Source organism: Scyliorhinus torazame, chromosome 7 (genome assembly GCF_047496885.1).
Source record: "Scyliorhinus torazame isolate Kashiwa2021f chromosome 7, sScyTor2.1, whole genome shotgun sequence".
In the NCBI taxonomy this organism is placed as follows: domain Eukaryota; kingdom Metazoa; phylum Chordata; class Chondrichthyes; order Carcharhiniformes; family Scyliorhinidae; genus Scyliorhinus; species Scyliorhinus torazame.
Window position 1 is genome coordinate 110,293,759 of NC_092713.1, and position 19,853 is coordinate 110,313,611.

Sequence of the window (19,853 nt, forward strand, 5' to 3'; positions counted from 1 at the left end):
GGTTTTAAGGGCAGGTTAAATTCCATCCCCTGTTCTTCCCACTTGCTTTCTCCACCAATTCATATTTTTGCAGAATCCATTTCCATAGTGCTTTGTCACATTATAACTGTCTCTCAGATTACTTCCATTTTGTCGTGCAATGATTATTATATGGGAGGCCTGCCTATATATTGCTCTGATCAAACTAATATATGAAATGATTCAATGATATACGTAAAGTTTTACAATATGCATTACTAATTTCATTTTGACTGTATACTTCTATCAGCATTGCTTTTGCTGTCAATCATGTGTAACTAAATTAAGTCAGTATGAATTTATTAATTTAAGAAACTATTGTGGATCTCTATAGGAAATACTCATGGAAGGGTGGAAGATATTGGCCGGGATTCTCCCCTACCCGGCGGGGCGGGGGAATCCGGCGTAACGGAGTGGCGGGAACCACTCTGGCGTCAGGCCGCCCCAAAGGGGGGTTGGAGAATCACGTCCATTGGATCAGAATACAATTACAGGTGAACAAAGCCATTCGGTCCATCTTACTTCATCCATCTGGAAAAAGTCTTGAGCAAACTTTTCTGGGCCCGTTCGCCAAGGGTGCATAATCCCATTATGGCTACTAACTCTTGTGAGAGGACCATAATGGGATTTGCAACAGCAGGATCCCAGTTTAAAATCTTCCCCGTCTCCCATTGGCGACGTAATCAGGTTCATGCCCAGTGAGGGTGAACCTGATTGCCATGAATTTAAAATTATTTTAAATACCGGCTTAACGGTGTTGCTTCTGAGTAGTTAGATGTTCCACCCCACCGGCGTGCATAATGGTGGCAGGAATCATTACTGGTTGCCATAAAAGGAAGCCAGTCGTAATGACCACGCCGAGGACTCAAAGGGGAGTATAGCCCTTGGGTGGTGAGGGACATGGCTGGGCAGTGCCCTGCTAACCTGACATGGCTGAGGTGGCAGGGTCTCTAGGAAACATTATTTGTGGTGTGTGGGGGAGGGGAGGGCGAGCAGTGATTCAACCAATGAGCGGTGAGGGGAAAGCTTGGCCCTCTGATTTGGAGGGCTGGGGCGTTCCTCTTGTCTGCCAGTGGGCCCAATATCTAGGGAGTGTGTGGGGGAGAGGGACTTTAACTGCATTTTTTTTTTACAAAGTGTCAGAAGATCTGGAGTGAAAACCTGGCTCTGTTTCTGGGGAGAAACATGCCTGTTTTCAGTCAGAACCTGACACTTTGCCATTTTTTAGGAAAATTCTGCTCCTTATGTCTTACCATTTGTAGAATCTGATTGAGTCTTAAATAACTCCAGAACTTTTGTCTCAATTAGTCTACTATTTCATATGTTGATTAGTCGCTGTGTGTGAAGACCAGCTCTGTGATTATAGGCAGGATTTTACGTTCCCCCACAAGCTGGTTTTCAGGTTGGGGGGGGGTGGCACCATACAATTACTCGGGTACGTTTTCTACTGGACACCAGGCTCACCCCGAACTCTCCACAATTGTATGGTGGAATACGTGAGGCCTAAGCTGGCTCATCCACCATTTCCCCAATTGAGGCCCCTAAGTACCCAATGAATGACTGTTTAGCAGTTGATTCCTGCCCAGCTTCAATTTTCAGGGTGGGAAGAGTTCAGGGGCAGGACGGAAGCACAGGAAGTGATCCTGATCTGGCCTCGGCCGAGGTAAGGGGGAGGGCAGCACCATCCATGGTCTCCTTTCAACATCAAGCAACCCACCCACAAGTTCTGGTCCCTGCAGGTCCCCCCACTAACCCCCCTCCCCATCCCTGCCTCTCTATCAAATCTCCTCTGGCTAATCTCTGGGCCTTACCTCCCTTCCACATCCTTACCTGGCCCTGGAACTTTGGCTCTGGCGACCGTTTGTAATCTCGGTCCTGGCCACTCCACCCTCTAGCGCTGCTGTGACTAGACAGCTGCTGACTAATCAGACTGGCTGGCAGCTCTCGGAGGCAGCGCTTCCGCCCAGGTGAGGGGCAGAAGTTTCACTCCAGCCTATTCTCTGAACGTTAATAAGGGTAGCATGAGTTCTTTACAGACTCTTCAGGTGACCGGCTGGGAAACCGGGCGGGATTCTCCGCCCGCCGTGCCACATTTCTGCCCCGGCCCGCCGGCGGGATTCTCCATTACGCCGGCCGGTCAATGGGGTTTCCCATTGTGGCGCAGCCCCACGCCGTCGGGAAACCCCCGGGCGCCGGCAAAATGGAGAATCCTGCCGGTGGAGAATCCCACCTCGTATCTGAAAAATCCTGGCCTTCAATTTACTAGTTTGAATATAAATTCCCCCATACCTTCCCCAACTCTAACCTAAATTCCCCAATTAGCTCTCATCTTTCAACCAATTTTGCATCTGTTCGCAACATTTACACTGAAATTTCACAGCTTTTAGTTTAACTGGTAGCTTTTTAAATTAAAGGTACAGCATTCCGTGGAGTTTTTTGCAGTCCCCTTATTGACACTTCTACAAAGCAGTCCAAGATCAAGTCAAGCAGAATCTTCTGCTGATCTCTGATGACTCCCAGTAATCAATTCTATTAAATTACATGGATGCAAGTCCGACTAATGAGTCTTCATTTGCCTATGTTCTTTTTTTCATAATTTTTGAATATTTGTACTACATTAGCCTCCATCCAGTTCTATCTCTCCAATCTCCATTGATTCCTCATAATGACCATTGGTGTCTCAAAAATCTCACTAATCTGTTTTAGCATTTGGACGTAAATACCATCTATATCTGTGATTTAATTATCTGAGTCATTTTAGTCATTCTAGGATTACTAATATTTGGTCACTGTCTGGGATTTATAGGCTGCTCATTCCAGCAGGATCTTCTGGTCCCACTGACGGTGCACCCCCAACATGGGTTTCCTGGCATCGAGGGATGCATTCACTGGGAAACCCCATTGCCAATGGCAGAACCAGAAGATCGTGCCGCCAGCCAATGACGGACGGCCTCTGCTGGTTGTGCAAAAAACTTGCCCATTGATCTTATTGTGGTTTCCCGTTTGGGGAGATTGTGTGTTGCTTACTTCCTCCTTTGTGGAAAATCAGAAATAGTAATCATTTACAATACTTCATATTTTGTGTGCTGTGTTCCAATACCAGTTTTTGGCCTGTTAGCATCTTATATGATTTCCATTATTTCTCTAGCTGCATTTTTTCTAATGGGCTATTGGAAGAATAGTTTTACTGTTGTGTTTAGCCCCAACCATGCCACTTTTTTCCAAGGTTTCTTTGCTCTTCTGATTACTCTTTTGATGTGGTTTTCAATGTTTCTATATTTATACCGATGAACCAGTTCCCTTTCTCCCTGCAGGGTTTGTACTTCATCCTGCTAATGTAGCTAATTTTAATCTGCTGTCCCCCTCCTCATTGGGTGAGAGTGAGGGTCTTTGAAAATGTCGGTGCGCCATTCACTGCCCCATCCTGGCTTGAGTCTTTGCAACCTCAGAGGAAAAGGCTAATTAAACATAGAGCAATTGTAGCAACAAAATCTACACTGTGGGCTGTATATGACGGTGCTCTTTTCTTTCTGAAACAGCACATCATCTGACGAATTGCGAGAACATTCCAGTGCAAATAGCAATGCCAGATTTCCTTAAAAACACATTGAGCAGAGTAGGTCATGAAAATTCTGGCGAATAATTTTGTACTTTAGATTTGAAATGACCAGCCAGATAGCTGGATTTCAGTTCCCATACTCTTGTGACATACTTCTGAGAGAGTTTAACAATTGCACAGAAATGTAATAATGTCAGCTTTGCATTTCAGTCAGTCAACAAAAATATAAAGTAGATAATTGACAGAAACCTCCTAGATTTTGAGTATAACACAAGATGCTATAAGTTGAATCAGACGAAATCACCTGGTTTCCACCTTGTGAGCAGTTTTGGGTCCCGTATCTATTGGCTTTGGACAGGGTCCAGAGGAGGTTCACAATAATGATCCTGGGAATGAAGGGCTTGTCATATGAGGAGCGGTTGAGGGGTCTGGGTCTCGATGGAGTTTAGAAGGATGAGGGGGGGGGATCTTATTGAAACTTACGGAATGCTGAGAGATCTAGATAGCGTGGACGTGGCGATGATGTTTCCAGTAGTAGGAAAAACTAGAACCTGAGGGAACAGCCTCAGACTGAAGGGACGATCCTTTAAAACCGAGATGAGGAGGAATTTCTTCAGCCAGAGGGTGGTGAAACTGTAGAACTCTTTGCCGCAGAAGGCTGTGGAGGCCCAAATCACTGAGTGTCTTTAAGACAGAGATAGATAGGTTCTTGCTTTATTAGGGGATTGACACTGCTCCCTCACGGCGCCAAGGACCTGTGTTCGATTCCGGCCCCGGGTCACTGTCCTTGTGGAGTTTGCACATTCTCCTCATGCCTGAGTGGGTCTCACCCCCACAACCCAAAAGGATGTGCAGGCTAGGTGAATTGGCCATGCTAAATTGCCTCTTAATTGGAAAAAAAATTGGGTACTCTAAATTTATTTTAAAAAAATAAGGGGATCAGGGGTTACAGGGAGAAGGCAGGAGAATGGGCTTGAGAAACATATCAGCCATGATCAAATGGAGGAGCTGAATGGCCTAATTCTGCTCCTACATCTTATGGTCTTATTAAAAATTCTGTACTTACCATAGACACTGAGCTTGAATTCTTTGAATCGTTTTCCTGCAGCATTCACCGCACTGCACTGGTAGTGACCCTGGTCAGCTAGGTGGGCACTCTTTATGTATAATGCCTGCCCTCTGTTTTTCATCTCCATGTTAGTGTCACCGAGGAACAGAAGCCTGTCGTGCGAATGATGCATTTTATTCATTATTATTGTACTGAGTGAAAACTGAAGACAAATGTTAATTTCATAATATATGTGGACTCTACTGGATGGAGGACAGAGAAAACATCCAAGGATAAAATTAAGATTCATCATGTGACATATCTGCTAAAATTGCACTTCATTTAAACTGTAGCACTGCTGCAGATTACAGCACTGACTTTTAACGTAGAACTCAGCAGAGGTGAGGAAGTTTTGTTGCTGCTAGAGGAGCACACAAACACCTCAAAAGTTGTTTGACTGCTCCTTCAAAGGCAGCAAATGTTAAGTTGAAACGCTGGATTTATTTTTTTACTCTGCACAGCGATACTGGTGTCACTCACTGATCCACATGGGCCATCCCTGGCTAACAGCTAAAGTCATGACTGAGATGACCAAATAACTGTTTTGAAGGTTGAATTTTTGAAGCAGCTGTCCAAACTAAATGTTCTGTCTTGATCAGATTGTGCGGGTATGTAAAATACAGTGGTGATGTTAGGTTGGGAATACAATATCATCTCTTCATTCTCCGATATTACAAAGATGGGCAGGTGTGGAAGTCAGAAGCCCGCCCACAGTTTTGAAATAACCAATTAACAAACTATTGAACTTGTTATAGACCCAACTGTGCTCAATTTTTCATTGCCCACTCGATTTTCCAGGCCTGGAAGGCAAAACATTTGGAAGTGCTTTATTGAAGATATGAGGCAGTGGCAGAAAGGCAGAAAACAATGCCTGCCAATTGGGATCATGTCTGCATGCAGCAGCAGATTCGGCTGTTGAAGTTAGCTGGGTTTGTATGTTTTTTGCCTTCATTTATTCGCTGCTTTGAGCCTGCCATAAGAAACAAAGAGAGATTGAGTGGGAAGAGAGACCTTAAAATTGGCGGCTGTGACCGACATACTGTTCATGGCATAACGCCTCTCCTGCCTGATGCCGTGGCCGAGATAGTTGATTGGAAATGGAGCCCCCTTCACACCGCTAATTGACTACCTTCCCACCTGGAGGCCACTAATTTGTAATATGACAGTTGATTCGCCCTGCTCAGGCGACAGGGCAGAACTCTCATTGTCTATTCCACCTCCCTCAACTTGCTGAAAACCATTCAAATCCAGACCACTGGTTCTACCTACTGAGAAAAAAAAAATCACAAAACCTCTTGAATTCACCTACCGATGCAGTTTCAATTAACACTCAATGGAAATGCAGAATTAGTGGTACTTTTTTTTTTACATTGCCCAATTATATTGCTTTGATAACAATTCTCTTCTTTAAAGCACAGTTGTGAACGGATGGATCAGAACACAAAATTAACTCCAGAAAGACCTTACTGCCAATTCTAACAAATCCAATACCTGGCGGATGTTACTCGCAGTTTTATTTTATTATTCTCGCTCTTACAAACCAAATTATTTATACCTGCAAACTGTAAGACAAGAGGACGTCGGAAAAAAGGAAGTTGAATTTTTTTAACCAGGCGAGATTGATGAAGTAAGTCTTAGGATTTGACAAGTAAATGGTTTTGGCATTGAAGCATATCAGGTATATCCACTTTTATCCATCATATCCAAAGTTAACTAACAATATAAGGTCAGGGAATGGGATTATAGACTGAATCCCTGGAGTTAATTTTCCTCTTCTGTGTGCCCAGGGAACACTTGCTCCTTAGTATTAGAGAAGGAGTGGAGATCATTAAACTGTATCTCAGCTCCTTTGTCTTGTCTTTATGTTTCCATGGTTTCATAGAATGATGAAGTGCAGAAGGAGGTAATTCAACTCATCGTGCTGAATCAGTTTCCCAGTAGAACCATGTAATTAATTCCACACCCCTGCTCTTTTTCTAAAACCCTGCAAATGTTTTACTTTTAATAATTATCCAATTACTTTTTGTACATTATTGTTGAATCTGCTGCCAGTACTCTTTCCAGTAGTGCATTACAGATCACAATGACTTGCTGTGTAAAAATATATTTCCTCATGTCACCTTTGGTTCTTTTCCCATTTAGCTTAAATCTGTGCCCTGTGGCTATTAAACATTCTACCACTGCAAACAGTTTTCCCTATTGACTCGGTCAAAATCATTCATGGGCTTGAGTATGTCTTTTAAATTTCATCTAGACTTTCTCATCTATCTCATCTATAAGATATCCTTGATGAGGGGGCTGGTTGTTTGTGTTGGGAGTGGACATAAACATCCTAAGGCTGTGCAAATGAGATGAGAATAATGCTTTCTGAGGGTCTGAGTGGAGTGACAAATGCAATTAGAGGTCCTTAATACCGAGCGCTAGATTGAAGGAGTTGAAATGGGCAGTTAGCAAGGCTATAAGGTTGAAAAATATAAGTGCCACCATTCTTCCTCGGAACCAGCAGTAAAGCAATGGGTATTAAAGAGCTCTGGATGATGTTTGTTGGACATGGTAAGAAAAGGTGCTTACCTGTTGTCTTTATACCACTGAATGTTAGGAAAGGGAATGCCGTTGACTTTACACTCCAGTGTGGTTTCCTGATTCAGAATCACCGAAACTTCACTTGTACTGCCAGCGCCCTTTACACTTGGAGGGACTTGGGGAGTAAGGAAAATGAAGAAACATCAATGCAGAATGCATTTAAAATGGTATGAACACAGAGACTCAGAGATGGTTAGTTTTTTTAAAAAGTAAATAATGTCATGTGAGAGTGCCTTTAAGAACTGGATGTTTAAGAAATGTACCTTTAACAAATGAAGCTGATCATATTACTGTAGTGATGTCAGAGGGTGGGGGGAGCTGAGCTGAGCTCACTTCTGCTTTTGGTTTCAGTTTGAGGAGAAAGCTGGGAGTGTCTGTGTGTTTTGCTGAGAGCAGCTGAAAAGTGCCTGGCTGGTTTGCTGAGAGCTGCATGAAAGGAGAAAGCCAGTTTGAGGAGAAAGCTGGGAGTGTCTGTGTGTTTTGAAAAGAGTTGCAGGAAGAAAAACACCGAGCTGGTTTGTGGATGTCTGCAAATCCAAAGATTATATGTATATTGAATGTAACCTCAGGTCCCAGGTTCGATTCCCCGCTGGGATCACTGTCTGTGCGGAGTCTGCACGTTCTCCCCGTGTCTGCGTGGGTTTCCTCCGGGTGCTCCGGTTTCCTCCCACAGTCAAAAGATGTGCAGGTTAGTTGGATTGGCCATGATAAATTGCCCTTAATAACCAAAAAGGTTAAGAGGGGTTATTGGGTTACGGGGATAGGGTGGAAGTGAGGGCTTAAGTGGGTCGGTGCAGACTCGATGGGCTGAATGGCTTCCTTCTGCACTGTATGTTCTATGTAACCTTATGTCTGTTGTTAAAGGTGAAGTCTTTTGGAAGTTTGAAGGAACATTTTGAGGGATTATTTAGTGTTGTATTATTTTCAGGGTTATCTTTGAAGTAAGGGGTATTAAGAGATCCAATGTTTATTTAAAAGGTTAATTTGAGTTCATGGAAAAACATTGTTTTATTTAAAAACCCACGTGTCCATAATTGTAATACCACACCTGGGGAACAAGCCGTGTGTTTCAAAAGCAACAATCCATTTGGGGGGGGGGGGGGGGGGGGTTGAACTCCATGATACATTTTGGGGTTCTGAAAACACCTCGCCCATAACAATTGGGGGCTCGAGGGGGATAAAAGTCGATCTATTGGATTGGCTTTTGTGAACTTAAAGACATTGAAGGATTGTTGCTTTTCCGGTGTGGTATTTTAGTTTAAGTGGGGAGAGTGTTGTGAACAATGGCTCTTTCGGAGGCTCAGAAGTTTTTGGAGGTGGACACGGTAACACGTGATACCTTATGGACAGAGACTAAACGCAGACTATTAGGTTTGGCAAAAGCATTGCAGTTAACACTGCCTAGCAAAATACAAAAAGATGAGGTACTTAACGCGGTATCTGCGCATTTACGTTTGCCTGTGACTCATTAGATATGGCAAAGCTCCAGTTGCAGATTAAACAATTTGAACATGAAAAAGAATTAAAGCAACTTGACCATGAAGAAAAATTAAAGCGGCTTGAATATGCAATGAAAGAAAAAGAAAGAGATAGAGATGGAGAGGAAAAAGAAAAGGAGAGAGAAGAAAGAAACAAAGAAAGAGATAGAGAGGAAAGGGAAAAAGAGAGTTTGAACCTGGAAAATGGCTCTGAAACATGAAAATCAGTTAAAATTGGCAGACGCAAAGGGACACGTACAGTTGGAGGAGATGGATAAGGATAATGAGACAGAGCGTCATAGTCGAAGACGTGATGGGGATCTATTTAAATATGTCCAAGCATTGCCAAGGTTTGACGAGAAGGAGGTAGAAACCTTTTTCATTTTGTTTGAGAAGGTAGCTAAACAAATGTAATGGCCACAGGACATGTGGGTATTACTGATTCAAACAAAGCTGGTAGGTAGGGCTAGTGAAGTGTTTGCGTCACTACCGGAGGAGGTATCGGAAACGTATGAGGAGGTGAAGAAATCCATCTTAAGTGCATATGAGCTAGTGCCTGAAGCTTACAGACAAAGGTTTAGAAATTTAAGGAAAGAATTTGGTCAAACATACACGGCCCACACAATGTCCGAGATGATCGTGTCCATTTTCCCAAAAAAGGTCTTTGGTATAAAGATCGGGAGAGCCTGAAAGATAAGGGCAGCACGGTAGCATTGTGGATAGCACAATTGCTTCACAGCTCCAGGGTCCCAGGATCGATTCCGGCTTGGGTCACTGTCTGTGCGGAGTCTGCACATCCTCCCCGTGTGTGCGTGGGTTTCCTCCGGGTGCTCCGGTTTCCTCCCACAGTCCAAAGATGTGCAGGTTAGGTGGATTGGCCATACTAAATTGCCCTTAGTGTCCAAAATTGCCCATAGTGTTGGGTGGGGTTGCTGGGTTATGGGGATAGGGTGGAGGTGTGGACCTTGAGTAGGTTGCTCTTTCCAAGAGCCGGTGCAGACTCGATGGGCCGAATGGCCTCCTTCTGTACTGTAAATTCTATGAAATACATGGAGTTTGAAAGGCTCAAACAGAGTAATTTTGATAGGTGGATAAGGGCTTTGAACATAGACCAAACGTATGAAGCTCTCAGAGAAATTATACTTTTGGAGGAGTTTAAAAATTCAAAATTCAATTCATGATGTAGTGAGAACTCACGTGGAAGAACAGAGGGTTAAAACTGCGAGATTAGCAGCAGAAACGGCAGATGATTATGTATTAGTTCATAAATCAAAGATTGGTTCCCAACATCAGTTTCAGCCGGGGAGGTATAGAAACTGGGGACATGAGAAATACTCGAGTGGTAAAGGCAAAGGTGATCTGAAGGGAGACAATAAAGAGAGTGTACCTCAGATTAAAAAAGAAATCCAGGAGGGTGGAAAAGAAATGAAAAGTTTCAGATGTTTTCACTGTAATAAACTAGGCCATGTAAAGTCACAGTGTTGGTGGTGAAGAAAAGCACTGGGAAAGTTGATGTGGTAAAACAGGATAAGACAGTGGGGTTTGTTAAAGTGGTAAAGGAAAGCCCAAGGGAAGCGAAGGAGGTGAAAATGATTGTACAGCCTGTTCAAGAAGTAATTGTTAAGAAGCTGCCAGATGTCTTTAAAGAATTTACTTGTGTGGGTAAAGCTTACTCATGTGTATCAGGAGGAGCAGGTAAAGAAGTCACAATTTTGAGAGATACAGGTGCTAGTCAATCTTCAATGGTAAGGGATGAGGAATTATGTAGTTTGGGAAGAATGTTGCCAGAAAAGGTGGTGATATGTGGAATTCAGGGTTAGAGGAGTAGTGTTCCATTATATAAGGTAAGGTTGGAAAGTCCAGTGAAGAGTGGTGAAGTGGTTGTAGGAGTAATAGATAAACTATCTTGTCCAGGAATACAGTTTATCTTGGGTAATGATATAGCTGGATCGCAGGTGGGAGTGATGCCTATTGTGGTTGATAAGCCAGTGGAAAATCAGACAACTGGAGGGTTGAAGGACGAATATCCTGGCATTTTTCCGGATTGTGTAGTAACAAGGTCGCAAAGTCACAGGTTTAAGACAAGAGGAGAAATCAAAGAGTGAAGATGAAGTTGAAGTGCAATTATCAAAATCGATTTTTGATCAGATGGTTGAAAAAGAACAAGAACAGGTGGAGGATGAGGCGGATATTTTTAGTTCAGGAAAATTGGCGGAGTTACAACAGAAAGAAGTAGGAATAAAACGGATATATCAGAAAGCATATACGGAAGAGGAATCTGAGAGTATACCAGAGTGTTATTACCGTAAAAGTGATGCCTTGATGAGAAAATGGAGACCTGTACATGTGCAGGCGGATGAAAAGTGGGCAGAAGTTCATCAAGTAGTATTGCCGGTGGGGATAGAAAGGAGGTTTTGCGAGTTCACATGAGGTACCAGTGGGAGGTCATTTGGGAATAAGGAAAACTCAAGCTAAAATCCAGAAACATTTCTTTGGCCTGGACTACATAAAGATGTAGTTAAATTTTGTCAATCATGTCACACATGTCAAGTGATAGGGAAACCTCAAGCAACATTTGAAAGTTGCACAAAATGTGATGAAACGGGTAGCGGACAAGAAATCCAAAGTTCGTAGTTTTGCCAGTGGGGATAAAGTTTTAGTGTTGTTACCAGTGGTAGGGGAGCCTTTAAAAGATTGAGAGTATGCTTAAAAATGTCCCACGTTTGAAGGAGTGCATTGAGAAAGTGGGACAATCTGCTTTTATTTCCAACTTCCAGACATGGAAAGAACATTTAAAAGCAGATTGTCCCACTTTCTCAATGCAATCCTTCAAACGTGGGACAGGATAAGAGTCCGTTCTTGTAGCTGATCGACTACAGGAGGCGGGTTTGGTGATGAACCTAGCCGAAAGTGAATTTGGAGAAGCCCGAATCACTTTCCTTGAGGAGTTTCCGAGTTTCAAGACGAAGGGAAATAATGCGATCTCGTAGCATGAATGAATTTGATCGAACCTTTGTGCAAAAGTTTTGTGGCGTGATTACTCCACTGATGGACTTGCAAAAGAAACATCCAGAATTTCAATGGACAGCGGACTTTCAACAAGCATTTGATTGCCTGAAAGCTGTGATCACCAATGCTCCTGTATTGGAGAATTGCAAGGGACTCTGTGGTCAGATTGAACTAAATTATCTGATAGAAATGCCGAGGAGTAGAGGAATGGATGGATCGTGCAGAGACTTTGTTCAAAGAGACTGAAGAAGAGCAAAGAACAATGGACTATATTATTATACCTGTTTGAGTGTGTTGTTTTCTTTAAATGAAAATATATATTTACTGTGTACATTTGTTAGTGGATGGTGCAAAAGTGAAAAATGAAACCATCTTGAAGTTGATAGTTTATTTTTTTTTCTTGGGGGGAGGTGTCATGTGAGAGTGCCTTTAAGAATTGGATGTTTAGGAAATGTTCATAGAATCATAGAATTTACAGTGCAGAAAGAGGCCATTCAGCCCATCGAGTCTGCACCGGCTCTTAGAAAGAGCACCCTGCCCAAGGTCCACACCTCCACCCTATCCCCATAACCCAGTAACCCCACCCAACACTAAGGGCAATTTTGGACACTATGGGCAATTTAGCATGGCCAATCCACCTAACCCGCACATCTTTGGACTGTGGGAGGAAACCGGAGCACCCGGAGGAAACCCACGCACACACGGGGAGAATGTGCAGACTCCGCACAGACAGTGACCCAAGCCGGGCCTTTAACAAATGAAGCTGATCATATTACTGAAGTGATGTCAGAGGGTGGGGGGAGCTGAGCTGAGCTCACTTCTGCTTTTGGTTTCAGTTTGAGGAGAAAGCTGGGAGTGTCTGTGTGTTTTGCTGAGAGCAGCTGAAAAGTGCCTGGCTGGTTTGCTGAGAGCTGCATGAAAGGAGAAAGCCAGTTTGAGGAGAAAGCTGGGAGTGTCTGTGTGTTTTGAAAAGAGTTACAGGGAGAAAAACACCAAGCTGGTCTGTGGATGTCTGCAAATCCAAAGACTATAAGTATATTGAATGTAACCTCATGTCTGTTGTTAAAGGTGAAGTCTTTTGGAGGTTTGAAGGAACATTTGAAATGAAATGAAAATCGCTTGTCACAAGTAGGCTTCAATGAAGTTACTGTGAAAAGCCCCTAGTTGCCACATTCCGGCGCCTGTTCGGGGAGGCTGGTACGGGAATTGAACCGTGCTGCTAGCCTGCCTTGGTCTGCTTTAAAAGCCAGCTATTTAGCCCAGTCTGCTGAACCAGCCCCAAAAGTGTTGGTTGCAGATGGAGAAATTCAATAACAATTATTCTTTTTTGTTTTAAATCATCTCACCTAGCACTTCCAAGATGAAGTTCTTCTCTGCAGTTCCAGCAATGTTGATTGTTCGACAAGTGTACCTTCCTGTGTCACCAGTCACAGCCTTGTGCACTTTTAGTGTTTTTCCTGCATTCAATATCTGTATGATCCTACTGCCCCCAATCTGGTGAGCAAAGTATTGTGGAAAGGTATTTTACTATTACAAGTTTGATGTTTAGATTTTTACCCAGATAACTTAAAATAACGTTTAAGTCATATGTGTAAGAATAAATATATATATATAATATATATATATATATACAAATATATATAATAAAACAAATATATACATATAGAAGTACAAGGTGCCATAGATTATATATTTATTTATTTCTACACACATAAATTGGCTGGAGGTAGGCAAAAATGTCATGTTGAAAACAATTAAAACCAAACAGAAGCACAAAGGTCGAAACACTCGCAGAACAGTTACGAAAACTGTACCAAATGAATTGTTCTTTAATTTCTTTGTTCCTCCTAAAGTTCCACAGCGTGGAATGTTACGCAAACATTTGGCAGCCAAACTCAATACTGACTTTGAACTTGCCGGCCTCCTGCTTGAACATATAATTCCCTGTGCAATGGTGTACTTTACAGGTGAAATCATTGCAGACGATGCTGCATCCGATGATGAGTACGATGAATATATACATGATGATTTTGAAGAGGGTGCGGAAAGTGATGGTGTGGAAGGTGAGACAGATTAAGAACAGTATGAACTGCTCATAGATCTTATTCGCAGGAGCAAGGATGGACTTAATAAAAAGGTCCAAGACGTGCAACTCTGCTGGTTTGGAAGGAATGACGAGGTTGTCACGGGGGGCACCCAGACTGCGCTGGACATTGAGAAGAGCAGGAGCTCAGAGATGGCGCACTCAAAAATAGAAACTGAAATCGAAGTTGCTGGTGCCACGGAGGACCGGCCACTGAACAAGCTCGAGACAGACGACACTGTCCCAATCTTAGAGAATCTTGCTCCTGAGGTACTTGATGAATTGTTTCAGGTCTCTGAGGATAGCGACTCTGTTGAAGAGATCGACGACACCGAGAGTGAAAGAGCGGATATTCCTCAAAGACACTGAGGATGAGTGGGAAGACATTGATGATGAATACGATGATAGCAACTCTGATGTTGAAGAGATTGACAACTCCAAGAGTGAAACAGGGGAGGAGCTGATGACTATCTCGCTATGCAGCTCAATGGATCAATCATATATTCTCGAGCAAGACCATGATGACCCAAAGTCATGACCAGAGAATGTCAGCATAGTTACTTTAAGTGAAGAGGAGCCATTGAGCGATGCTCCAGCGAGCCAAGAAGGGGCGGCACCTGTTGCCATAGATCTAACCTCCACCCAGCCACCAGAAACCAAGGCGCTCCAACATTCCGTTGAGGCTGCAAAAGTGGGCGTGGCCATAGAACCCAGGGATGATGTGGCGGTGACTCAGGATCAACCTGAGACTCTACAGGGAGCAGACCAGCACCTAACCAAAGGTTGCCAAGCCTCAACATAAACACAAATGAATTTGCAAACCAATTGTCAAAACAAGGAGGAAAAGGAGAAGACTGGAAGAGCTAGCTCATCCCACTGACAAAAGTAAAAAACAAAAGGTGAGGTCATGACTGACAAACCAGAAACAAAGAGAAGCAGCAAACAGCGTTGTGGCAAAAAGTGAAAAAGAACGAAACTGTTGACGCACGGGTGGCAATCACGGATACATGCCTTCCAAAGGTCAGAGTAAAAAGGAGACGAAGTAAGAGGCCAGCACATAAACCAGTCTTCGAAAATGCTGGCAAAAGCCCAAATGGTCACAGGGGTGATCCCGTGAGGCAGGCACAATGACCTGTACGAAAGAGACGGACACTGGACAGGCACATCATGTTTATGGACACCCTGGTCAAACTTGTTTACATTGTTTAAACATATCACAAATGTATAAAGTTAATATAGTAACAATGGTTGTAAACAAATATTAATGTTTTCTGAGGAAGGGGGATGTGGTGACATGCCTGTAAGCAATATTGTAGATGGCTGGTGTGCGAGCCCCAAACAGCAGGTGGCGGTACAGAACCACAATGCGATCGCAAGACAGTGGTCATGTGACAAGGCATTCAGAAAGAAGTGCAGGCAGTCCCGGTGATCGAGAGATGGTTATAAGATGTACATGAGGACAGTCGCACCTAGGGGTGGTTCCAGGGAAGTACAAAGAAACTCCATGATAACTTGTTCTGTAACAGATCGCTTTCTTACCATGTGTGATTTAATCAAGATCCTGGTTTGGACAAGTCACAAGTTGTTTGGTAGATTCCTTTCTAGATACCAAACACAACAGGCAATATTATCTATTAGACTACAATTCTAATTTCTTGAGAATGCTCGACAATTGCCTTTGTGCTTCAAATATTTTGACAGTTCTCTAATTTTTCTAAGACAATAAGGATTGACACCACATACAGGTATTCCATCTTTGTACCAAGAGATGATGGGAACAGGGTGACCAGACACATCACAGAAGAGGCTGATGGGCTGGTTCACGACCACTGATATGTTGGCTGGCTTTTCATTATCCCGGACTTCAGGAGGAACTGAAAAAAAAATACATTGCACAAATTAAGAACATTATTCTCAGTAAAATGTGATCAAATTTTATACTATCTTATGCATAATTATGGAACTAAATATTGCTAGTTAACAACTTGTGTAAATTTCTCAGTAACAGTGCTTGCTAACGTTGATGTTAATTTGTTCCATTGAATTAATGGGTGGGATTTACCGAACACCCCGCCGCGTGTTTTCGGTGGCGGAGGCGACCCGCCAGCGGGATCTACTGGTCCCGTCATTATCAACGGGATGTCCCATTGACTGCACCCCTCGTTGCCTGGAAACCTGTGCGCTGGCGTGGGACTAGAATTTCCCGGCAGTGTGAACAGCTGGTAAATCCCGTGCAGTATTTATTTAGAATAGATTATAATGTTACTGTACCAAGATAGATTACAGTCATTAAACTATAACAAGCAAATCCTTACAGTGCTTGCAAAGCTCCCTCCTGCTCCAACATATTCATACATGTCATAGTTTGACACTTCCAGTTTTAATTGTTTTTTAAACTAGTTTGGCTTGAAAATTAGCCTTTTTCAGTATATTAAAACTCCTTTTTGAGAAGTTGCTTCTACTTCCAAAATTGGCAGTGGGAACCAAGAGGGAGCAATCGTAAATTAAACAAGTAAAGAACGAACAAACTTGCTCTTCATATCCTCAGGGTATTTCAATGTGCTTCAGGGCCAATTAATGTCTTTTCTAAATGTGACAGTAAGTTTTCACACACTGAGATCCCCAAAACAGCAGTGAGATAAATGAATTTATGATTTGTTTTACTAACCTTGGTTGAAGGATAAATAAGGCCAAGACATTGGGATAACTCCCTTGCTCTTCCTCAAAGAGTGGCACGGGACATTTTACATTAATCTAAACAGGCAGACTGGGCTTTGTTTGATGCTTTGACTGAAAGATTGCACCTTTGATGGTGCAGTACTCCTTTAGTTCTGTGCCGAAGATGTTTGGAGGAGTGTTTAAATGCATAAGAGCTACCACTGAGTTAATTCATCTGCCCCAGGTTTTGTTCACTGGGGCCACCATAAAGGAGTATAAGACACAAAATTCATCTACCCAACTCAGCTGAATGATTTTGGTTCTAGTAGGCATCCAGAGCTCTTTCTCACCATCAATGCTGCTGGTAAACTCTGCACGTCGCACTGGTAGTGACAGAAGATCCAGGCTGCAGAATGAGTGGTAAAGGCAGTCTCTTAAAGGAAAACTGTGCAATATGATTGCTGGAATGTGAATTCTTGCAAAGTCAATGCCTGGGCAGTCAGATCGATCCAGACTGATGGACGTGTCGGTGGAGGTGGGCAGGAGGACAGTCATCACCCTCATAAAGGGGTTGGAGCAGGTGGTCAGAAGAAGGAGGTCAGCTCTCAGAGTCTGAACCCATGGACCTGTCATCAAGAAGTCTAATAACCTTGTGCAGATAGTCAGCAATGAATGCAACTTCACGTGACACCACACCCCAGGCCTCTCAAGCTGCTCAATGAACCACATTCCCATCACTCACCCAGCACAATCCCGGGCATTAAGGGCTAACACCCAACACCCAGATACTCCACCTCACCCTGAGACATCTGCCAATGCTGCCATCCTCACACCCACCTCTCACTTCCTCCACAAACATGTAATTATTCAGCTATGGCAGGTACAGGTGCTGCACAACCCCTCTCTTACAGAACAAGTGAGACAAAACAGAAAATGGCAAAGGAGGTCAGAGCTGGCATGGGACAAACATGCCCGCATTTCCTGAAACCGACAAAGGAGACTTTACATTAATTATTTCAGTCTCCACGCAAAAATCCATTTCCCAACTCCTGACTCCATTTCCCTCACTGGCTACAGCCTGAAATTTAGCATGTTCACAACCTTGCTGTCACATTTGATCCTGAGAAGAGCCTCCAAATTTGTGCCATCTTTAAGACCACTTTTTTTCCATCTTGGTGATATCATAGCTTTGCCCACCTCAGTTGATCTGCTGCCAAAACCCTCATCCATTTGTTACCTCTTGACTTGACTATTCCAATACATTCCTGACTCGTCTCCCATGTTCTACTTTCTATAAACTGACGGCCATCCAAGAAGCTTTTGCCCATGTCTTAATTTGCAGCAAATCACATTCACCTATCACCCCTATGTTTGTCGATCTTCATTGGTTCCTGGTCAAGCAATGTTTTGATTTTAAAATTCTTGTCTTTGTTTTCAAATTCCTCCATGGTCTTGCCCCTTCCTACCTTTGTAACCTTCTCCAAACCCATAATCCTTCTGCATTCCCAATTATAACTGTCCCACCATTGGTGCCCATGTCTTCAGTTACCTCAGCCCTAAGTTCTTCTTACACCTCTTTGCCTCTTTTTCTTCCATTAAGTCACTTCTTAAAACATATCTCTTTGACTAAGATGTTGGTCATCTGACCTAATATTTCCTTGGTTTATTTATTTAAAAATGAACTCCTGTCATGGCCAAGGGCCAAATTGAGGTAAGTTTTACAATCAATCATTGCAAATAAAATATAAAAATACAAAAAAAAACCCCCCGATAGAAACAGAGTAAAATAACATACTGATTATTACTTGGGGTGTTTATGTTATCAGAGTTCAAAGATTAACAGTCACTAAAGTTTGTTTATCGTGTGTATGAGACAGGGCGTTGGACAATTCTTAAATCTTGTTATTTTACATCTTAATTCACTTAGTTTGGATTTCCATCACTGGTAACCACGGTGATATTTCTCTGTGAGTAACAATTAATGAAGTTTGGAATTCAGCAGCGATCTTGCAAAAGGGCCGGGATCGAACCTGGGACCTCAGTGCCGTGAGGAAGCAGTGCGAACCACTGTGCCACCGTGCTGCCCTCTGCTTCACAATGTTGGCTGCCACAGGGACCGTAGCACCTAATATCACGGAGAACAGTGATGATAACATCTTCCTTCATTATGCCCCTTCTCAAATCCCAGCTCATCCTCATCTTACTATCTAGCTTGAGAAGCAAACTGCTGATGTTGTGGTCATGCGTCTCCCTGTCCCCATCCCACCACACACTTCACCTCACACCATCCTTTCCATTCTGAGTTCCTGCTTTCAGACACTCAAAACTGCTACCTTCCCAGCTGGGGGATTCCCAGAGAAATAGCACGGAAGTTGCAAATTGGCCCCATCATTTGATATGACACTCTCAACCACCATCTCAGACATGGAAACTGCACTTTGGAGACTAGAATAGAATTGGGATCAGCACAGGGTGAGTCACTGGGTATGAATGGGTTGCAACCAGGTTAAAGGTAAAGTATGATTCATTTATCAGCTCAAAGGAGAGCAACGTGGCAGATGAGTACTGTGGTAGAGGACTCAGATGAGGGCTTCAAATGGGGCAGCATACTGGAGAGCGCTGAATGGATATACACACCAAGATTCTGGGTGCATTGACTGACCTGCCAGACAGCTTCCTGTCAGTGTCAACAGGTTTGGAAGAATCGTTTTCCAAATTTAAAAAAATGTTTTCACAAGTGTGGGTCAACATTTCTTGCCCGTCCCAAATTACCTTTGAGAAGGTGGTAATGAGCTGCCTTCTTTAACCACAGCAATCCATGTGTTGTCAGTCCACCCAGTTACGTTTGGAAGGGAGTTCCAGGATTTAGACTCAGCGACAGTGAAGAAACAGTTATATAGATATAGGGTGGTGTGTGGCTTGGAGGGACACCTGCATGTGATGGTGTTCTGAATAATCTGCTACCCTTGTCCTTCAAGGTGGTAGAGGTCATGGGTTTAGAAGGTGCTGTCAAAGGAGCTTAGATGAGTTGCTGCAGTGCACCTTGTAAGCTGCTGCAACTGTGTTAGTGGTAGAGGAAGTGAATGTTGAAGATGGTGGATAGGGTGCCAATCAAACAGACTGCTTTGTACTGGGTGGTATTGAGTTTCTTCAATGGTATTTGAACTGCATTCCTCCAGGCAAGTGGAGAGAACATAATCGCATTCCTGACTTGAGACTTGTAGATGGTGGTCAAGCTTTGGGGAATTAGGAGGTGAGTTACCCTCCACAGAATTCCAAGCCTCTGACCTGCTCTTGTAGCCACAGTATGCTTTTGGCTGGTCCAGTTCAGCTTCTGGTCAATGGCAAGTCTCAGCA

The 19,853-nt window shown here is 43.2% G+C and overlaps 1 protein-coding gene across 2 annotated transcripts in view; it reads right to left on the minus strand.

Moving 5' to 3' along the window:
• Positions 1-19,853, minus strand: part of hmcn1 (hemicentin 1) — an 838,180-nt gene that overhangs the window by 378,962 nt on the left and 439,365 nt on the right. For both annotated transcript variants that reach the window (XM_072511251.1, XM_072511250.1), the window contains exons 27-30: positions 15,582-15,712; positions 13,102-13,249; positions 7,257-7,383; positions 4,644-4,798 (exon numbers count right to left, since the gene is read on the minus strand). In XM_072511251.1, the coding sequence (XP_072367352.1) occupies positions 4,644-4,798; positions 7,257-7,383; positions 13,102-13,249; positions 15,582-15,712 (561 nt within the window). The remainder of the gene's footprint in view (positions 1-4,643; positions 4,799-7,256; positions 7,384-13,101; positions 13,250-15,581; positions 15,713-19,853) is intronic.